The sequence below is a fragment of the Bemisia tabaci genome, chromosome 10, assembly GCF_918797505.1.
Source record: "Bemisia tabaci chromosome 10, PGI_BMITA_v3".
NCBI lineage: Eukaryota > Metazoa > Arthropoda > Insecta > Hemiptera > Aleyrodidae > Bemisia > Bemisia tabaci.
In genome coordinates, this window is record NC_092802.1 from 41567769 (window position 1) to 41586067 (window position 18299).

Here is an 18299-nt window from a genome sequence, read left to right on the forward strand (position 1 = left end):
CAATGGGCTTCCAGGGATATACTTGTTGAAACATTTTAGCTCGAAACACTTTTACCCATTGACTGATAAATTAATTTTGGCCCTGATTTGCTAATTTCACCTTTACCCAATAAAATCAGATTTTCGGGGCTTGTAGAGCCACTAACTCAAAAAAATTTAATTGGTTGCTTATTAGTAGACTACAAAGAGAGAAAAATTGCCTGGTTGATGAATATGACTTCCATTTTTATGCATCTGTGTTGTTGAAATCCGTGAGGAAAAATTGAAAACAAAAAAAAAGTGGAAAATTAGGGAAAATCATGTATTTTTGACAAAAAACAGCATGGAACAAGAGAAGAGGGTTTGCAAACCAAAGAGGAAACGCAGATTACTTATATTATAAGATAGAGTGCAAAAAATAAAACTACAACCAGAGCAAGACAAATAAAATAGAAAGCGTAAACTCAAAGAAAAACTAGAAAATTTCAAGCAAAAATAAAAATGAGGGTTATTTTCTAAACTTGAGAATTACCGTATAATCGGGGAAGTAATGGATCAGATGGGAAAAATATTGGAACGTTTTGTCATTGTGTTCACATGAGTCGATATATGTGGCGCTCTCTATTGGGAGACACCCAAAACAACGCAAATAATGTTGCCAAGTCTCAGGACGAGTGGGACTGGTCGCTTTCAGTCAATGGGTTAAACTTAGTGGAATAATATTTCATGCTCTGTGATGCATACTTGCAACTTTTAAATCCTCTGTGAGTTTTAGGTTTCATGTCTGCTTCTTTCTCATCGTGTAATTTGTTTTTTCCAGGGAAATGGAAGTGTTTAGCAAGAATCATGCGGCTCCGTTCTCTAAAGTCCTTACTCTGTACAAGAAAGAATCGTTCAACCTCAAGGCGTTCTATCCTCCCAACAGTGTTCCATATCCTGATCCAAGAATCGGTGAGTAATACTTGTCATTCGACACTTGAATTTGACTTTAAAAACTTGAATTGTAACATTGTTCAGGAGCAGTTTTCTCTAAAATTAATTACAAAATTAATGCATCGCAAATTCATGAGTTGAGCGCATTCTGATGAAAGTAAAATAGTAAAAAATTTGAATTTTTCAGAATTGTGCCTTAATTATGCCTTATCATTGTGCCTTATGAATTTGGGCAAAAGTAAAATATTGTGAACGTAAAGCTGCAGCATTTTCCTACATCAGAGTCCTACATCAAGACAAATGGCTTCAAATTGGCTGTTGGAAAAAAATTGATGAACTCGTAAATTTCAAAGAGAAAACTCCTAAAAAACTGTTTAAATAATGGAGTTAGGAAACCACCTGTTGTACATAACTGTTTGTATTTTGCAGTTAATTTTATGTTTAGCATTATTATGAGTAACTTTTAGAATTTAACCAAATTTGTGATGTCAATATTTTTATTGCAACATAAATTTTACATCAGTTGTACAGAGGAAAGGACAACTAAAGTTTTCTGACCGGCATGTTCAAAAAATAAATTTACATTTTTTCCAAGTTCAAACTTGAGAGTCAATTGGTCAGGGTACTTGGAGCCAGTTTTTTTTTCTTTCTTAGCATCTCTTTCTAACATTGCATCCATGTCACAGGCGAATACTGCATCAAGAACATCAAGCCAACAGCGCAAGGCGGGACACAGAAGGTGAAGCTAAAAATCCGCATCAACATTCACGGGATTGTCTCTGTTTCCTCTGCGTCCCTGATCGAGCAGATCAAAGGTAGCGCTGAGCCGATGGACGTCGAAGTCAACGAAGAGGAACACAAGGAGAAAGAGCAACCTGCGCAAGAAACAACGCAGGAACAACAACAGCCTCCGGAGGCCAATGCCAATTCTCAGGACGCGCAGCCAAACGGCCCTGCCGAGGTGAGCATAAAGGAATTGCACTCGGAACGGAAACGGGCCCGAACGGAATCTTTGTCTGAACAGTTGCTGAGTTGGTTTTATGGGGTATGTTGTGTTCATCAGGTGACTTTTGAGTCTGCGGGAATTTCGAATGCCGTGCAGATCGGGAAGCTGTCGCGGTTTCTGCTGAGTCATTTCTTTGTGCGGTCGATTCCTTCGCTCGTTCTGTCGTTCTTTCTGCTGATCAGTCAATTGGAACAGCGATCTGTTTGTTTTGTGGAAAGAAAGTGGTTCTGTTGAGCAGTTGGTGGAATTTTAAGTCAAAGAGAGCATCTTGATAATGGAACACTCTGTAATAGGAAAAAAAATTTACTCCTCTCAATATCATTTTTATTCCTCATTTAAACTTGTTTACTTATTAATCATGAAAACTTTAACTCAAATTTTTCCTTTTAATTTTTCTCTTTCTCCCCTTCTTCTCTTCTCCATCCTTTTTTTCCTTTGTCTCTTCTATTTACTCTTCTTCGCTTTTCAATAGGGAAAAAATTAAAGCCAAGTCTACCAAAATACCTTTTTTAAACTCTTTTAACAAATTGGATATCAATTTCTCTGGAATGCTTGCACAGTAATTTTAAACTCCTGTGTTTTTATTAAAATAGGTACCCTAAAAATATTTGCACATATTTATTTTTTAAGCTTGTATTTTAGAAAAAAGGAGATACTCATTATTAGGAAGAGAGGAAGGAACGATTCATTCTTTTTAAAGAAAAGAAGGGAAGGGACATGCAAGACTGTAAAATTGATTCAAACATTGTTCCTTTTCATTTTCATCTAAACAAATCGTAAACCCTCTTTATGGAGACAAAGAGATGTTATTGAACACCCCAAAATGAAGGTTTTGACTGAAACATTTAAACACTACTGAAACTTGATTGTTTTTTTTTTTTTTTTTTTTTTTTTTTTTTAAAAAATAAAAATTACAAAGATTACCCAGTGATAGGAATAAACTATTCAAATTTTAGTGGAAGAACTCCTCTTTTAATGAATAATCTAATTAAAGTTAATTTAACCTACTTTTGAACAAGGTGTTTCCTCTGTAAAAGAGGGTGCTCTCTTTCGACGAGGTCTGTTGCATTTATTTGAGCCACTTGCGATCGCTGGTTATTGTAAATAAGGCGCAGTACTCAGGTTAATCCGGTGAAGTGTGCTTTATTTCCTGGTTGGCAGTTTCTGATGGTTTCCAGTTCTTTTTCTCCCCTCTTTTCAAGATGACAGTGGTCGTGTTTTCGGCTTTTCGGAAATCAATCGACAGCTAATCTACCTACGACTCTGAAAACGATAAATTCCTGTAGACTGACTTTGATTCTAGACTAGACTAGTTTATTTTTTTATTTTGTTTGAACGTTGGATTCTATTTTCATCACCTTATTTTATTCATTTATTTTTTTTTCTTTTTTCAATTGAGGCTGCTACAGGGGTCCATATTTTCTCATTAATTGATCAGAAAATTGTCATGGTCAAATGACGGATTTGACTGAAATGAATGTATCTACTATCAAACATTGTCTAATCCCTCTCAAGTTTTATTCTTTAAAGGAAAAACCAAGCAACACTGAAACTTGAAATTTTGTGAGCATTTTCTTTACAATCCAGGATAAATTCGTAGAAAGTTCCAAGGAGTGAAGTAGTTAAGAGCTCTATTTAAAAAAATGAAATGTTAAAGAAAAGTGAGCAATGTCCAATGGACTGCATTTTGCAATTAGGAACTATAAATTCTAGCACGGTTCAAAAACAATGTATGTGCCATTAGTTTCCTCATGCACGTAAGTGTTTTTCCAGGAGAGCTAAAATTTATAGTTCCAAATTGCAAAATGCAGTCCAAATGCAGTTAGGTTGTTCTGGCTAAATGCATCCAATTGTGAAATGCTGAGTAGTTTTAACAGGATAGCTTATCTAACTATCCTACATCTTTGAATCATTTCAGTTGTAAAGTTCTTATAACAATTTGTGTTTATTGCAGCATTTTCTAGAGTTTTAAGCTCATATTTACCCCCAGTTTGCCAAAATACTTCCAAACGTCTTCTCTCAGTCATGATTTTTTTTTCTTTTTTAAATCGTCTGAACTTAGACTCCTGCAGCAGTCTCCTCACTCACACGAAAATGTTCAATTTGACTCAACTTTTTTATAACTGACTGGTCAATCGATACAACAATTGTCGACACAACGAAGAATTGTCTGCTATACGCACCGTTCTAAGTTGATATGCACTAATATCAATGGGTCTATTGCATACAAGGAATACAGCAAACGGAAAAACTAAGGGACAATATTGTATGAAAATTACTTTACACACTTAAGGAATGTCTTAAATCCACTTCTGCAAGCAAAATTTGCCAAGTCTGTATTACACATCTTGACATCTTTCCTGACTGGAGAGTTTTTTAATTGCCAGTGACTAGGTTAGTTGATGAGACATGCAAGGGAACCGAACCTAATCAAACAACCTTGCAAACCGTTATCAGTTCTTCTCACCCAGGATCTCAATGGTTTTAAACCCTTGAAATGGTTTAATAATGACTTAATATTAATGTTCAAATGATAGTAATCATATAAGAGAAAAATTAATAACTGTGCAAGGTTGGTTGTTCACTTTGGATGGGCTTTTTTACGTCTTTCTTTCGACAAACTGGCTATCCAACAATCATAAATAAGTGCTGTTGTCCGCAAGTAATTTGAAAATTAAAGATGCGGAAATCGCAAATTTTGTTTCAAGGAATGGATTATAGGCTTATTTGATGTGCTGGACTCAATTTTCGAGTGATTTCACAATTCTCACCGTCTGAGTTTGCTGTATTTCTTATACGCTACAGATTTATTGCTGTGCAAATGCCTCAACAATAGCCAAACCTTAGCTCTCTAGTCTGTTAACAGCAGTATTATTTCATGGCGATAGCAGATGACTCTGACGATGAGTTGACTTTCATCAGCAGCGTTGCCAGGCGTGCCAGAATCATGAGTTGGTATTGGAGTCCAGCATTTCTTGGACCTCCGTTAATTTCAGAGGGAATATCAATGATGAAACCTAGAAAGAAACACATGTTTCAATCTTAGCGTTTCAAAATACTTGCTCTCGTATCTTTTTTAATTTACCTGAAGTTTTCGATGAAAATTCATGAATGACTATTCTGATATATAAAGTAAGGGAAATCATTCGGAACTTCACGGATTGAAAGTAGCTTGTTTCTCTTCATTGGAATAAATTGTGTTGAAAGTTAGAATCTTTGCCCATGAAGCAACGTGTTTTTTTCTTAGTTTCTTTGTTGATCTGTTCTCTCTAGATCATGCAAAATCATGCTAATAATTGTGCCTACTCAGTTCTTGTATTTACCTGGCAACGTTGCCTGTAAAACCGTTGTTTTTGTGTCCGAAGGAATGTTTTCCTTTATTCTTCATGTCGATTAATCAGGCTCTGAAATTCTCTGGACGCGACTTAGACTTGTGAGTTACAGTTTACTGCGGTAAAGTGGTAATAGGAAGTGGTTATTCAATTTTTTTTATTTTCAGTACAGCTGTGTTTATCAGTGTACCTTCCGTCCTTGATTATTTTTCACACACAATTTTCCATGGTAATATTTGGCTTGTCGAATCGAGATGTTGATGGACTGTTTTTTGACTGGCTTCTGCGGTTAAGTGCTGAAACTGATCTAAATTCCGACCTACTATTTCCCCCGCGTCGACTTGCAAATGTTCCGATCCTGAATGTTATGATAAGTGCAGTTTCTTGTCTGTGTATGCTATGTCTTGTTATTTTCGGTGCTCGCTCCTACATGGAAGGCTGTCTCGACTCCTCGATAAAATAGTTTCCGTTGGACTGATATTATTTCGCAAGGAAGTCGTAGTTCTATTCACTCAGCTGCCAATAAAACCAAGTCACCTCAAGTTCAGATGAAGAATTTATTCGCCCTTTGGTATTGCACAAATGTTTAACTTCGGAGTGTGGTTATAGCTTATCCGAGGAGGAGGTTTTTGGAGAGTTTGATGTTGCCAATTAATTTGCTATCAAATATAACATATAAGATCGTGCTTATGAACATTTGGAAACAAGTAAATTCAGTCTAAAAAATTAGAGGAAGGCAATCATATCATCATAGGAAAAACTAAGATTCTCGACTGTCAAAGGGAAAAGTGTCCCTATTTAAAGATGAAATTGCTAGTGGAGTGGAGCAATTTTATTTCAAGTTAGGCTGAACAATTGAATTTAGGAAATTCTATAGTGTCTTTTAGAATAGATAGCAAGCTTTTTCTTCATTTTATAGCCAATAAGTTGCCCTTCTAACATTAAGTCATATCTACATTTCATATTGCTTAATGTTTTTCGGGCTCATCTTTATAACTGTCCTGACGTCTTTGTGTCAGCCAAGTAACAAATAGAGCCCTGCTCAGCCAAGTTAAAGCTGATACTATCATAGGCTGCTGACACAATCCATCTTAAAATCCTATTATATACTCTTAAATAGCATTAATAATTAAAATTTTGATCAAATTTTTCTGCTGCACTGAAAATTTCAAACGTACCTTAAGTGCCTTTTCCCCTTTTTTTATCAGGAGAAAACCTAATTTATCACTTATTATTTAACAAATTTGAGTTTTAAGAGCAGCAAATGGAAAGGCTTTGAAATTTTTGTTTTAAACAATTTTTTTAACGACTTTTCTTTCCCTAAGAATTTATGACAGCACCAATCTCTCAAAATTTTCCTCCTAGGATTCGCCGAAATTGTAATACGCTTATCCTCACTCATATTTTGTGGTCTGCGTTGAGCCCCGCTTCTACTACAAAGAGAGCATTATTGCACCAACCTAGTCCGCAATTATTGGCACTCTAACTTCACACAGCTAATACTGCACAAATCATTTCAGTATTAATTTTATCACTGAAAATTTTCTTCAAAGTATGCTTCGCTTTAAGTTCATTTTTTTTCCAGATGAAGCACAGACACAGTAAAACTTGAGGCTTTTGTCCTCTGAATTGTCACAGAGGATCTACCTAGTTTTAGCAAATGTTTTCAGTTATTCCGATGTTAATTTTCTGAATTTTTTAAGTGTCTCTGTTCCAGGCACCTTAAGTGAAGGCTGTCTGCCAGCCTCTCCATCCTCTCTCCTAGTTTTTCTCCTCGTATTTTTTTCTTCACTTTTCTCAATTCCCTCTTTGTCCCTTCAATAATTGATCTTTCTTTTCTGGCCTATACAGAGCCATAGTTTAAATGAACTGTTGGCTTACAACTGTCCAAGGGGTCTAAGGGAATTCCTCGAAAAGTCAGGTATTTCTATGATAGGCCGCCATTTTTGTTCCAGTCAGGTGAAGGGAGGGGGGCTGGAAATATGCCTCAAAGGGTCAGAAATTCCTTTAAAAAAATCGCATACAAGACGTTGAGCTGATCAGATTATTCAAAAAGAGGGCAATACCAAGATTTCATCCAAAAAATTAATAGTAGCAGGTTTGAAATTTCTTATGAATTTCTTCGCCTTATGAATGCTCACGAGTTGTCCAACTCCCTCCGATAAAATTTTTATTTTGGAAGAAACTTATTATGCTTATTTTCATTAAAATTTTCAGATATTTTAGATTAGATAGCAAAATAAATTGTCTGAAAAATTGAAAGAAAATCACTCGCAACTTTCTCAGTATGTAAATTCGAGTTTTATTAAAGAAAATTGGCAATGCCTAAATGTTCCCACGGCGGTTTTCCTGTGTCACATCATCAAAATATTCCTTCAAATTATTAAGGTCAAGTGCTGTGGTTGGTCTAAGTCATCAAATAAGCCAATCACAACACCTGACCTTGATATTTTCAAAGCTAGTTTTGATAGTGTGACGCAGGCTATACGGCATTTTTCCTAAGCACGGTAGCACAGCCCAATCATTGATCAAGAGATGGACCTCTTGGGCAGTTAGTGTAATAACAACAAGTAGCGAATTCAGGATGGCCGAGTCCCTCTGTGAAACAGCTGCAAAGTACGTTCAATGGTCAGAATTAAGACCATAGTTCCCATTTAGACACATTCAGCTTACCCATGGTACAGGACCAGACTGGCTTAGTTCACTGGTAACCTTTTTTCAACCTTTTACCGGTAACTATTGGGTAAGTGAATCACTTATCAGGGGATGTTTACTAACTGTTGGGTATTCCTAAAATATCCAGAAAAGATCTCTCCTATACCTTTTTTCTCTGCTTTGGCTGTACTGGCTATTTATTGAAATTTACAGGCAAAGGAGACAAGGGGAAAATGCAGCGACCCTATTAGTTTAAACAGGTGGGTCTTATAGACTAAGGAGAAAAATTGTGGACTAATGGAGGTGTTGCATGTGTGAGGAAATTGCGATTTGACTATTGATTCTTATGTAAAAGTTCGCAAGAAACACGATGGTGCTACTGGTTTTCTCTGAAATGAACTCCTAAGCTCAAAAAAAGCTCTCAAGTTGAGGCCAAAATGGAGAGGATATCCCACGCTATCCTGCGAGTCCACGTCTACATGAAGACAAACTCTCCATGCAAAGATAGGGAGCAAATACATTAGCAGGGATGCCGTGCTTTCAGTTTTAGAGTCCCCAAATAAAGTGGCAGCCCTGTCAATGTATTTGCTCCCTATCTTTGCACAGAGAGTTTGTCTTGATGCAGAAGCGAACTCTCAGGATAGTGAGGGATATCCCCTCCATTTTGGCCTCAACTTGAGAGCTTTTTTTGAGCTTGGGAGTTGATTTCAGAGAAAACCGGTGGCACCATCGTGTTTCTCGCGAACTTTTACGTAAGAATGAATAGTCAAGTAGCAAATTCCTCACACATGCAACATCTCCATTATACAGTCTCTGAAGGGTTGCTGTTAGTTAGTCTATTACTAATTTCCTTCGTCCAATGTAACCACCGGATTCTTCCAATAGGATTCGTCCATTTTCCCTTTGTATTCTTTGGCTATAGCTTTATCTATCAAGTTCAATAATAAGCCTGCTTGCTAGTCATTTTTCATTATTGACTTCATACTTTCGTAGTGCTCTAAAAAAGCAAATTCCAATATTTTCTTCAAATATTTGTACATACATGTACAAAAGCTGAAAAGAATTTTGGAGATCATCATATATTCCATTGATTTTTCACTAATTCTAATTCATCCCCATAAATTTCAGGTTTCCAAGCAAAATTTTCTCATATTTAAGTGAATTGCTTTAAATTTTTTAAGCTAGTCTGGAAGATTCAACAGTGAAGAACCCCTCACTTATTTGCCATAATTTATTCCTTGCTGACCCAAGAATTAGCAGTGAGTGTTCTTGATAAGAGAACCAGCAGAATATACTGATATTATTTTAAAATAATGTAAGCTGTATTCATAGTGTTTTCACGATTTTTTCCCTGTCTATAAAAATGTGGTATGCAGGAAAGGTTCTAACAAAATAAGACATAATTATGCTGATAGTGCCAGTATTGGCAAATTTTTTAATCATCTCGTCATTCATATGATTCTGCTCTAATGTTTTCTTACTGTCGTAATTCATTCACCAAGTGCCCCTCAATTTTTATTGAGACCTAAGCATTTAATAATTGGAGTTACCCAAGTACTGCTTTTCTGTCAACAGCAAAAGGCAAATAATCTGTTTTTCAGTTTCACAGGAAATAATGTTATCGAATTTTGAGTGTGTTTCCGTAACAGATTGTGCAATCAATTTTGATGAGACAGATAAATTCAACAAAAATAATGTGGGTCCCAATTTTTGTATTACAATTGACCGCAAATTAAGGTTAATTTTGTCCAGTAACAATTAAAAGCAGCATTTACACCATCCTAAACTCAAACTATTTAACGTTGTGCTAAACTTGTCCGTCAACCATCACTCAGAACTCCATGAAAAAATTTAATCTTTTAGCCATCTGAAAACTAAAGCTGAGTATTATCTGCAAAGTGAATCAGTTAAGATATCGAATGAAAGATTTTAGTCTCAAATTCGAGTATTATCAGACTAATGGTGGAAAAAAAATGTTCGTGAATGACTCTTTGCCGAACTTGGAAAAAATCTGAGCAATGTCTATGAATACAATCAATTCGTAACTCTAATCTTGGATCACTGGAATGAGCCCCTAGTTGCAATTTTCCCTCCCGATGTCAATATCAGGAACATAAAATAACGACCTTGCAGCATTTTCTCCTCTCAGCCTTCTCACCTGGCCAACCTGAATAACTCTCTTTTTTCTGTCTTATCTATCTCCTCTCAGTATTTTGAATTCGCTTTCCTACTTTCTGTGAATGGGAAAATTCTCTAAGTATTTTATTTGACATTATAAGTACAATTTATGTTAAGTTTTACAATGTTGAAATTGGGTAACGTATTTTTATCTGGGAAACGACGATAACACAAACACTTAGGTTGTTCGTGAACTCAAATGCAAGGGCAGGTACCTTAATGAAGTATTTTTCAATTTCGTCCATGTAGTTTGAAATCGTGACTGAAGCTAGTGTGTTTTTAGTCCAGTTACAGCCTTTAGCAACAGAAGAAGCCAGTTATCAAGAGAGCACAGCCACTCAACTTCATCGTTCTTTGTGTATGTAGGGTTCCGAGTGATTTTTCCCCTTTGAGATCAGAGGCATCCGATTATAATCTTCGAAAGAAAACACAAATTCGAAACTTAGCACCGATGGCTCAATGTGAATAATGTGTGTCCACGTGAAAATCTTTGATGTTTTTTATTTTCCAAAAAAAACTAATTACATTTTTTCCTCGCAAAAATCTCTGTGAGACCCCTCTAACTCTACCTTGGACTGGAGGGATTTTCCATACCCTAGTGCAGGATGCCTACGAGTCCGGAATTTCTAGAAAGTCTGGAAATATTACTGATTTTTTAAGGGCGGTCCGGAATTTAGTCCCTCATACCACGTGTGTTTTTAACAAGGCCTGGAAAGAACGCATTCCTCTGAGCGATGATTCTTAGAGTAGGATTAGCCTGCAAGATCGCGATTGTGCAGTCACTTAATCTTCAATCCTTTTATGAAATTTTGTGTGTTCGTCATTTTTGTCGTACTTTGAGTAAGAACTTCAAAATTTTCCGAATTTCCTCAAATGGCGGCACTGGGCTTTTCCGCTGAGGAGGCACTGAATTTCTAAGGACGGTACTAAAAAAGTACCATTAATGTACTGATTTTAAACCAGCCTGTTTTAGTAGACACCCTGCCATGTGACAGGAGGCCAGGCCCTCCTCAGCACAATAACTTATGGACGGCAGGATGAGTTTTTTTTTTAATGATTGTAAATGCAAGGAAAATTCAGAAAAATAAATGAAATTCTCATTCTGAAAACTCTACATTACAATTAGGTATACGGCCTTACTGAGGAAAAATGCCGTATGAACATTCTGCAGTTGCCAAATTTCCTTTAATTAAATGCGAATTTTTAGATACATTTGTGAATATTTTCTGTTCAGTTTTTCAGAGAATTTTCTTTCTAATTAGATCTAAATTATTTGAAAGTTTCAGGAGAAAATATTCACACCTCTCCTCATAAATGAGCATTTCATCGATGGAAATTTGATTGCTCTTGAATGTCCCTACAGCGTTTTCCCTTAGAACGGCAGTACAGGGTACCACACACCAAGGAGTGAATTTTAAACAAAGGTGCCCGAAAATGCATAGTTTGGTGCAGTAGATGAGGCTTCTTTTGTGGGTGTGAAAGTCATCAGTGTACCACATTTAGATGTATTCCAACCGAAATCTATGTATTAACTGCATTTCACGTTGCTCAACTTACTTTTGCGTTTTTGCCTTGAAACTTTCACTGGATTTTCCTCAGATTACGAAGAAAACCCTCACAAAATTTCGAATTTCAGTGTTGCTCACTTTTCTGGTTAAAAAAATGAAACGTAGAAGAAATTAGACAATGTCTGATGCGGTTAGGGGTTTTCTAATGCAGTTTGAATTCATGCTTGTGCATAGCACTAGAAGACTTTCACTGAACGATTGGAAACTACAGGTTTTTTTAAAAATATTTACCAATTTTACAGTTAATTTTATTCTGTTCTTTTTCACCATATTAATCCTTATTTTTGGTTTTAGGTACGTAATTTGTCCGAAACTTTTCTTACCCACCACAATTTTCCCCAATTATTTTTTCCCCACTCGTTTTTGTCCCATTACCGTAAGCCCTTCAAGTGAGATATCTTGTTGGTTTTTTGCCCCTCAGAGTGTTTGTCCTAATTGTAATTTTTACTTTAACAAATGCGGAGCAGAGGGAAAAGTTCTCAATCTATCCTCGCAACTTACATCGATTTCTAAGAGACACCCCCACTATTTTAACTAATATTCTAATTAAAATTAGGACAAATACAATCGGAAATAAACCAGTAGGACATTTTACTCTGAGTACAAATTGTAATGGGACGAAAAAAAAGTGTAGGAAAGAAGTCGCAGGAAAGCTTGTGGTAGGGATTTTTTTTTGTTGAAAAATGATTTGCTAACCTTATTTTTAAACTCTTTATCTCTGCATTTACTTCATTTGCATGTTATGTATCCATGCATTTTGATCTAACACCACTCAATCCACCAGGATCAAAGAACCAAGCTGATAAGCCTCTAATATTTTATCTTCATTCTAGGACGACGACGCGGAGAAGAAAGAGAAAAAGCGGAAAACAGTGAAATCAGTAGACCTGCCAATCGAAGAGTTCCTGCCAGGCTTTTCCTCGAGCGAAGTGAGCAGTTTCTTCGAGGCTGAGGGGCAGATGATGGCCGCCGACCGTCAGGAAAAGGACCGAGTTGACGCGCGTAACAGTCTGGAGGAGTATGTTTACGAGCTCCGAGGAAAGCTGTCGGAAGAACTCTCAGCCTATGTTGTTGAGAAGGACCGATCGTCGCTAGTGGAGCAATTGGATCAGATGGAGAACTGGCTCTACGAGGAAGGGGAAGAGTGTGTCAAGCAGGTTTACATGGACAAACTTGGATCTTTAAGGGTAAGTTAGAAGTTACTTCTTGAATAGCGTGTTGGTTATGCTATGGTTCAGTTGCGCTGGTCACAGAATCGTGGTTTGATGCTTGATTTTTGTAGATTAGCTATAATTAATGTTTGCTCTAATTGAAACATTTTGTATTCAATATTTACCGAGATGTTGCGCTTTGAAAAATTTGGGTTATGACGTTATCCACCATGGTAGTGACACCCTTGGTTGCCTCCACCTTGCTTTCATTTGTCAGGGAGACTTACATTTTCAGTAATTACTCAATGCGAAACTCGGATGAAAGCAAGGTGGAAGAAACAAGGAGTGTCACTGCCGCAGAGGATAACATCATGAACCGCATTTTTCAAAGCGCAATATCTCAGTTAATATTGAATGTAGAAAGTTGCTGTTTGGACAGAAGTTATTATTTTTAGCTGATCGATATGAATCAAGCATCATAACACGATTCTGAGACCAGCGCAACTGACCCATTGAAATCGATAGACAAAGTGATGGACGAAGAAAACTTGAAAAAGCTCAGAAATGTTCTCGTACATTGTAATTGCAACTTTCTCTCTAAACCTTTGAGATCCATATTTTAATTGATGACCAACTACATTGCGAAGGACATGATGTCTAAGATCAGGAATAACCAGAAAAAGTGGGATTCATCCGGGAATGAAAAATTTTGAAGAAAATCAGGGAATCTGTACCAGAAACTCTTCTTCTATCTCATAGGGACCATTTTAAGGTTTATGTCATTGCGCCTGATCCACCATTATTGAACCTCTTGAATCTTCAAATCGTGAGGATAATGAGAAGTTTTCATTGATCGGTTAATGTGAACATTAAGAATGCTTGCAGAATTAAAAATTCAAATGTGCTCCAAAGAATCGTCTGAAAGACGAAAAAAATCGGTATTCGCATCTGAAACTCGGGAGGGTTACAAAAATTTTCTCATGGAAATCTTGGAAAGTGCGAAAAATTATGGTTTCTCATCAGGAAATGAGTTCCTGGAAATGGGCGAAAAATCAGGGAATGGGCATGGTCAAGAATTCTGCCATGCTAAGGGAAAACGCCGTATGAACCTACAAATGTTGCCAAATTTCTTTTGATAAAATGCAAATTTCCCGGTAAACTTATGAACATTTTTCCTCCAATTTTTCAGATGAGTTTGTTCGCAATTTCACCTAAAGCTCCTGAAAATTTCAAGGAAAAATATTCATAACTTTTCTTAAAAATAGGCATTTTATTGGGAAATTAGGCAACTTCCGAATGTTCTTACGGCATTCTTCCGTAGCACGGCAGAATTCTTGGCATCATGGTCTTGTAATGCCTTGAAAAGTTCTTGAATAGGGTGAGAAGCTCCTGAAAATTCAAAGAAATCCTGGAGAAGAAATTTTGCTCCCACACAGTAAATCTGATTTTTCTCTTCAAACTTTTGGGATCCATATTTTAATTGATCCATGAATACAAGTGAAGGACCATCCAGAAAAAGGACACTTGTCATAAGTTGCTACTTTTCAGGAGAGTCAAAAAACTGTGTAGAATTCACCTGAAGCAATGCTATGGTATTGTAAAAGTAATTTAAATGCTCAATACATTCATTGGAAAGGCACAAAAAGATGTCTTTAAACGGGTGCCTCAGGTAAAATGTAAAAAAAAGTAGAGTTGTGCCCTTTTTCGAATGAATTAAGATTATGAATTGAAATTCACAGATTTTGTGTCGCATTTCAAGCTTGACTCTTGTATCCTGTTTATAAAATTACACAGGTGTAGTAGGGTGCCTTTATGTCTGGAAAACCAGAAACTGTCAGGAAATCTCATCAAGTCAAGGAAATCAGGAAAAAGTCAGAAAATTTTTCGAAAAAGACTCGAACTTTGAAAAATCTTGAAACTTATTCTAATAGAACATCAAGCGCTGTTCAAACACTCAAGCTGAGTCAGGTTTGGGGTTCAGTACTCTGAGTCAGACTTCAAGTTTTGTGTTGCGCCCTCTGCATTACTGCCGTGAATGACGTTCAAAACCCGACTTTTCAAAGCACGATATCTCTGTTAATATTGAATGTAGGAAGTTGCTGTTTAGATAGATCTTAATATTTTTAGCTAATCTACAAGAATCAAGCATCAAGACCTAATTTTGTGAGCGGCACAACTGACCCATTATGCAGCTCATTTCCTCTCTGAAACCCTCCTATTTCACTCTTATATTGGCCTTTTCAGAGTATCGGTGATGCCATCTACCAGCGGAAGATGGAGTATGAAGCAAGGCCCAAAGCACTGGAAGAACTGAGCGTAGCCATCCAACTTGCGTTCAAGAACTTAGAGCAGTACAAAGCAAGGGAAGATAAGCTGAAAAACTTGGACCCTGCAACGGTCGAGAAGAGCGAACAAAACATCCGCAATCTTCACCACTGGTGTGAAGAGAAGAGAGCAATCCTCAGCGCAACGCCTCTGCACCAGAACCCACCCGTCTCTGTTGCAGAAATACTTGCCGAAAAAGAGGTAAGTCCCGTCCTATGCTATCAGGGCAGGGTTCAAGTTCATATTTTATCAACATTTAAAGGGTAACAAATCTCCTGTGATAAAGAACTCTTTTTTTAAGAAGGAAGGAAAGAAAGAAAGAAAGAAAAAGCGCATTCAAAATTTTTTGCTTAATGCTTCAGATGAATTGATTGACAAATAAAATTCTGTGGAAAATTCATAGAAAAATGATTCAACGCTTTTTTTTCGTATAGTTTTTTGGAAAGTGCCGCCACTGGAAAGGCCAACCTACATTTTTTAAAAAATCCCTTTCTCTGAATTTTGACGAAAGAAATGCACAATAACTATTAAAAATGAATGGTCTCTGCTTATAGTTTCAAGCGCTTAATTCATCCATTTTTCTAAAACGTGAATATCACTAGTTAAAGGGAGGTTTTTGGGTGTTCCGATCTTATAGAGTTATAAATGGGGTTCTTTGGTTTGTAGAAAGATCGGTTTTAAAGCTTTGTTGCATTGAGTGTCAAATTAACTCCATATAAAGATCCTAAGAATTTTCTTTCTCACGGCTTCATTTGTGAAGAAGCCGTGAACATTGACAAGAAAATAAAGTTTCAACTCTAAAATATCCACAACTCGTTGAAATTCCTGTGCCACCCAAGATTCCAATATATTTCAGGCAATGAACATTCACTTTAACAATTTAGCACTAAAGATCATGGGGGACAGTCTTCTTTCATGAGTTTTGATAAGTACCTTGTAAATTAAAATCCTGATAAGTGAACAACTTTTCCCAAAATTCTGTGAGAAAAATTCTGGAAAAAGAAATTTCTATCAGGAAAAAAATCATATTGTGATCCTCAGATGACCTTACATGTCATACAAAAAACTATAGAAAATCAAACTTGTTTCACCAGCTTTAGAGTGTATCATCAGCGTATATTGCCAAGTTTTGAAATTAGGATAACATTTTGTACTGCTTTTCCTCAGAATCTTGAAATAAAAAAATTTACTTTTTGTGACAAGCTTTCAAGCGTGAAAGAGTCTTTTTGCATCCAACTCCTTATGTTTGATTCACTGCTAACTTTGCGGGTACTGATGGATCCAACGTTGCCCTAACATATGTCTTAATTTTTGTTTTCCAGAAAGCGGTGTCGGAAATCAAACTCCTTTCGACGATGCCCAAAGTAGCGCCGGAACCCGCCAAACAACAGCCGCCGCCCGAACAATCGCAAGAGTCGACGCAAGATGAAAAGATGAAAACAGAGAACGGGGAACAGGATTAAAAGTTGTAAATGTATTTATTCCTTTCGATAACTAATATTTTTATTCAAATTGCATTTGTACCTCACTCCTCTCTCTCGAACCTGGCAATTCCATTAGCAGCAAATCGTTAGGCGTAGACTTCACTTGGATTCCACTGAATAATTTGTTATTCTATTAATTAATTAAATAATTATGTATGAGTCACTAGGGAGGGTGCCATTCTTGATTAACTCGGCGCCTAATGCGTATGATAGGTGCGGAATGTTCCAAGTAACCTAATTTAAAGTTCAGCATAAAGAACCGAGAATTTGGTAGATTATTACAGTCTAAACCTTCAAGAAATAATCTGATTTAAAGTGCTCTTATCGGCCGAAATAGAAAGTCATAATTTCTGTGATGTACTCAAAATTGCTCTGCGAAAACGCATTTGTTGATTGTTCACTTGACTATGCATTATCTTAAGGTAACCATGGACAAAGTACACTTACGCTTAAAAATGTTTTATATTCTCCCCTAGGATTTAGTAGCGTAGCTTGTTACTGTATCAGTCAATGTGACCAGTAAATTATTTGCTTGTACATATCAACTTAATCTTTAAAATTATAAGTTAGTCTATTATTTCAAGGCGATGGAAATGTAGGTAACTTGTCTTTTGAATTCCAAATATTTCCATTTTTCCTCTGCATGTGAAAAGAAAATTTGGTTGTTGAAGAGGAGTGGGGAAATTCCAGGCCAGGTGAGCACTTTATTGACCTAAGAACATCCCGCACCTCCGTTTATGCCTAAGATTGCTTCTTTGAAACAGTTGTGTTTTTGAAATTATCGCTTTAATCAATTCCTAATGCGCCTCAGCTGCATAGCTAATTTTTTACGTTTGTAGGTCTAAATTTTCAATAAAATTTATCTCATCTTTAATGGTTCGAAGACATCAGGAGCTAGCTCGTGCTGCAATCTGTACGCTAATCGATGCATTTTAGTGATAACAATTTAATTGTACTATTTTTCCTTTTAATGTCTCGAAACAGTTTTTTTGTGTTTTAGTCATTAAATGTTCATCTCCTATTAATTTTGTTTCCAACTTTTTTCAATTGTTTTTTATTTAATTTATATTTTAATTTAGAGATTATTTACTTTTGTCAATCTCAAATCAAGGAAGTGAATAATTTGTTTACTAAAAAATAAATCCTTCTCTGTTTCAATTTTACATGTTCTGAGTACATGTTCACTGCCCCCAGGTCTACAGGCAAAATTGAGCGCTGATAAAGACAGAATATCGGATTTGAACAATTGAAATGTTTAGTTGAGAAAATTATAATCTCTCAATTTTTAATTTTGAGCCTTTTACTTGAGGATAGATGTATCGGCGTTCTCAGAAGTTTCAACAGAATTGCTCCAAAAATGCATATTTTTACTCTATTTCAATTGTCACATTAGTGGAAGAAGGGCACTGAAATGGAACTCTTGAATGTCTCAGAAATTGGTAATTTAGGTACTTTTTTGGATGTAAAAGTTTACAAGAAACACCATGGTGCCATTGATTTTCTCCGAACCAAACTTCCAAGCTTAAAAAGGCTCTCTAAAATGGGGCTGTAATAGAAGGGATTCCACCTCTATACCTCGTCAATTCCTCCATGCACAGATACAGATCGGAAGCATGATTGCCTTGGAATTTTTGGAAAAAGTGGCAACCCTGTAATTGTATTTACTCCTTATCTGTGTCAAGAGGGTT

At 36.4% G+C, this 18299-nt stretch overlaps 1 protein-coding gene across 1 annotated transcript in view; it reads left to right on the forward strand.

Annotated features, from left to right (window-relative positions):
• Window positions 1–17774, forward strand: part of Hsp110 (heat shock protein 70Cb) — a 29650-nt gene extending 11876 nt beyond the window's left edge. Inside the window, exons 8-12 of the mRNA XM_019043796.2 lie at window positions 800–930; window positions 1599–1873; window positions 12485–12838; window positions 15047–15328; window positions 16450–17774. Coding sequence (XP_018899341.1) covers window positions 800–930; window positions 1599–1873; window positions 12485–12838; window positions 15047–15328; window positions 16450–16590 — 1183 coding nt within the window. The 3' untranslated portion in view covers window positions 16591–17774. The remainder of the gene's footprint in view (window positions 1–799; window positions 931–1598; window positions 1874–12484; window positions 12839–15046; window positions 15329–16449) is intronic.
• Window positions 17775–18299: the final 525 nt, after the last annotated feature.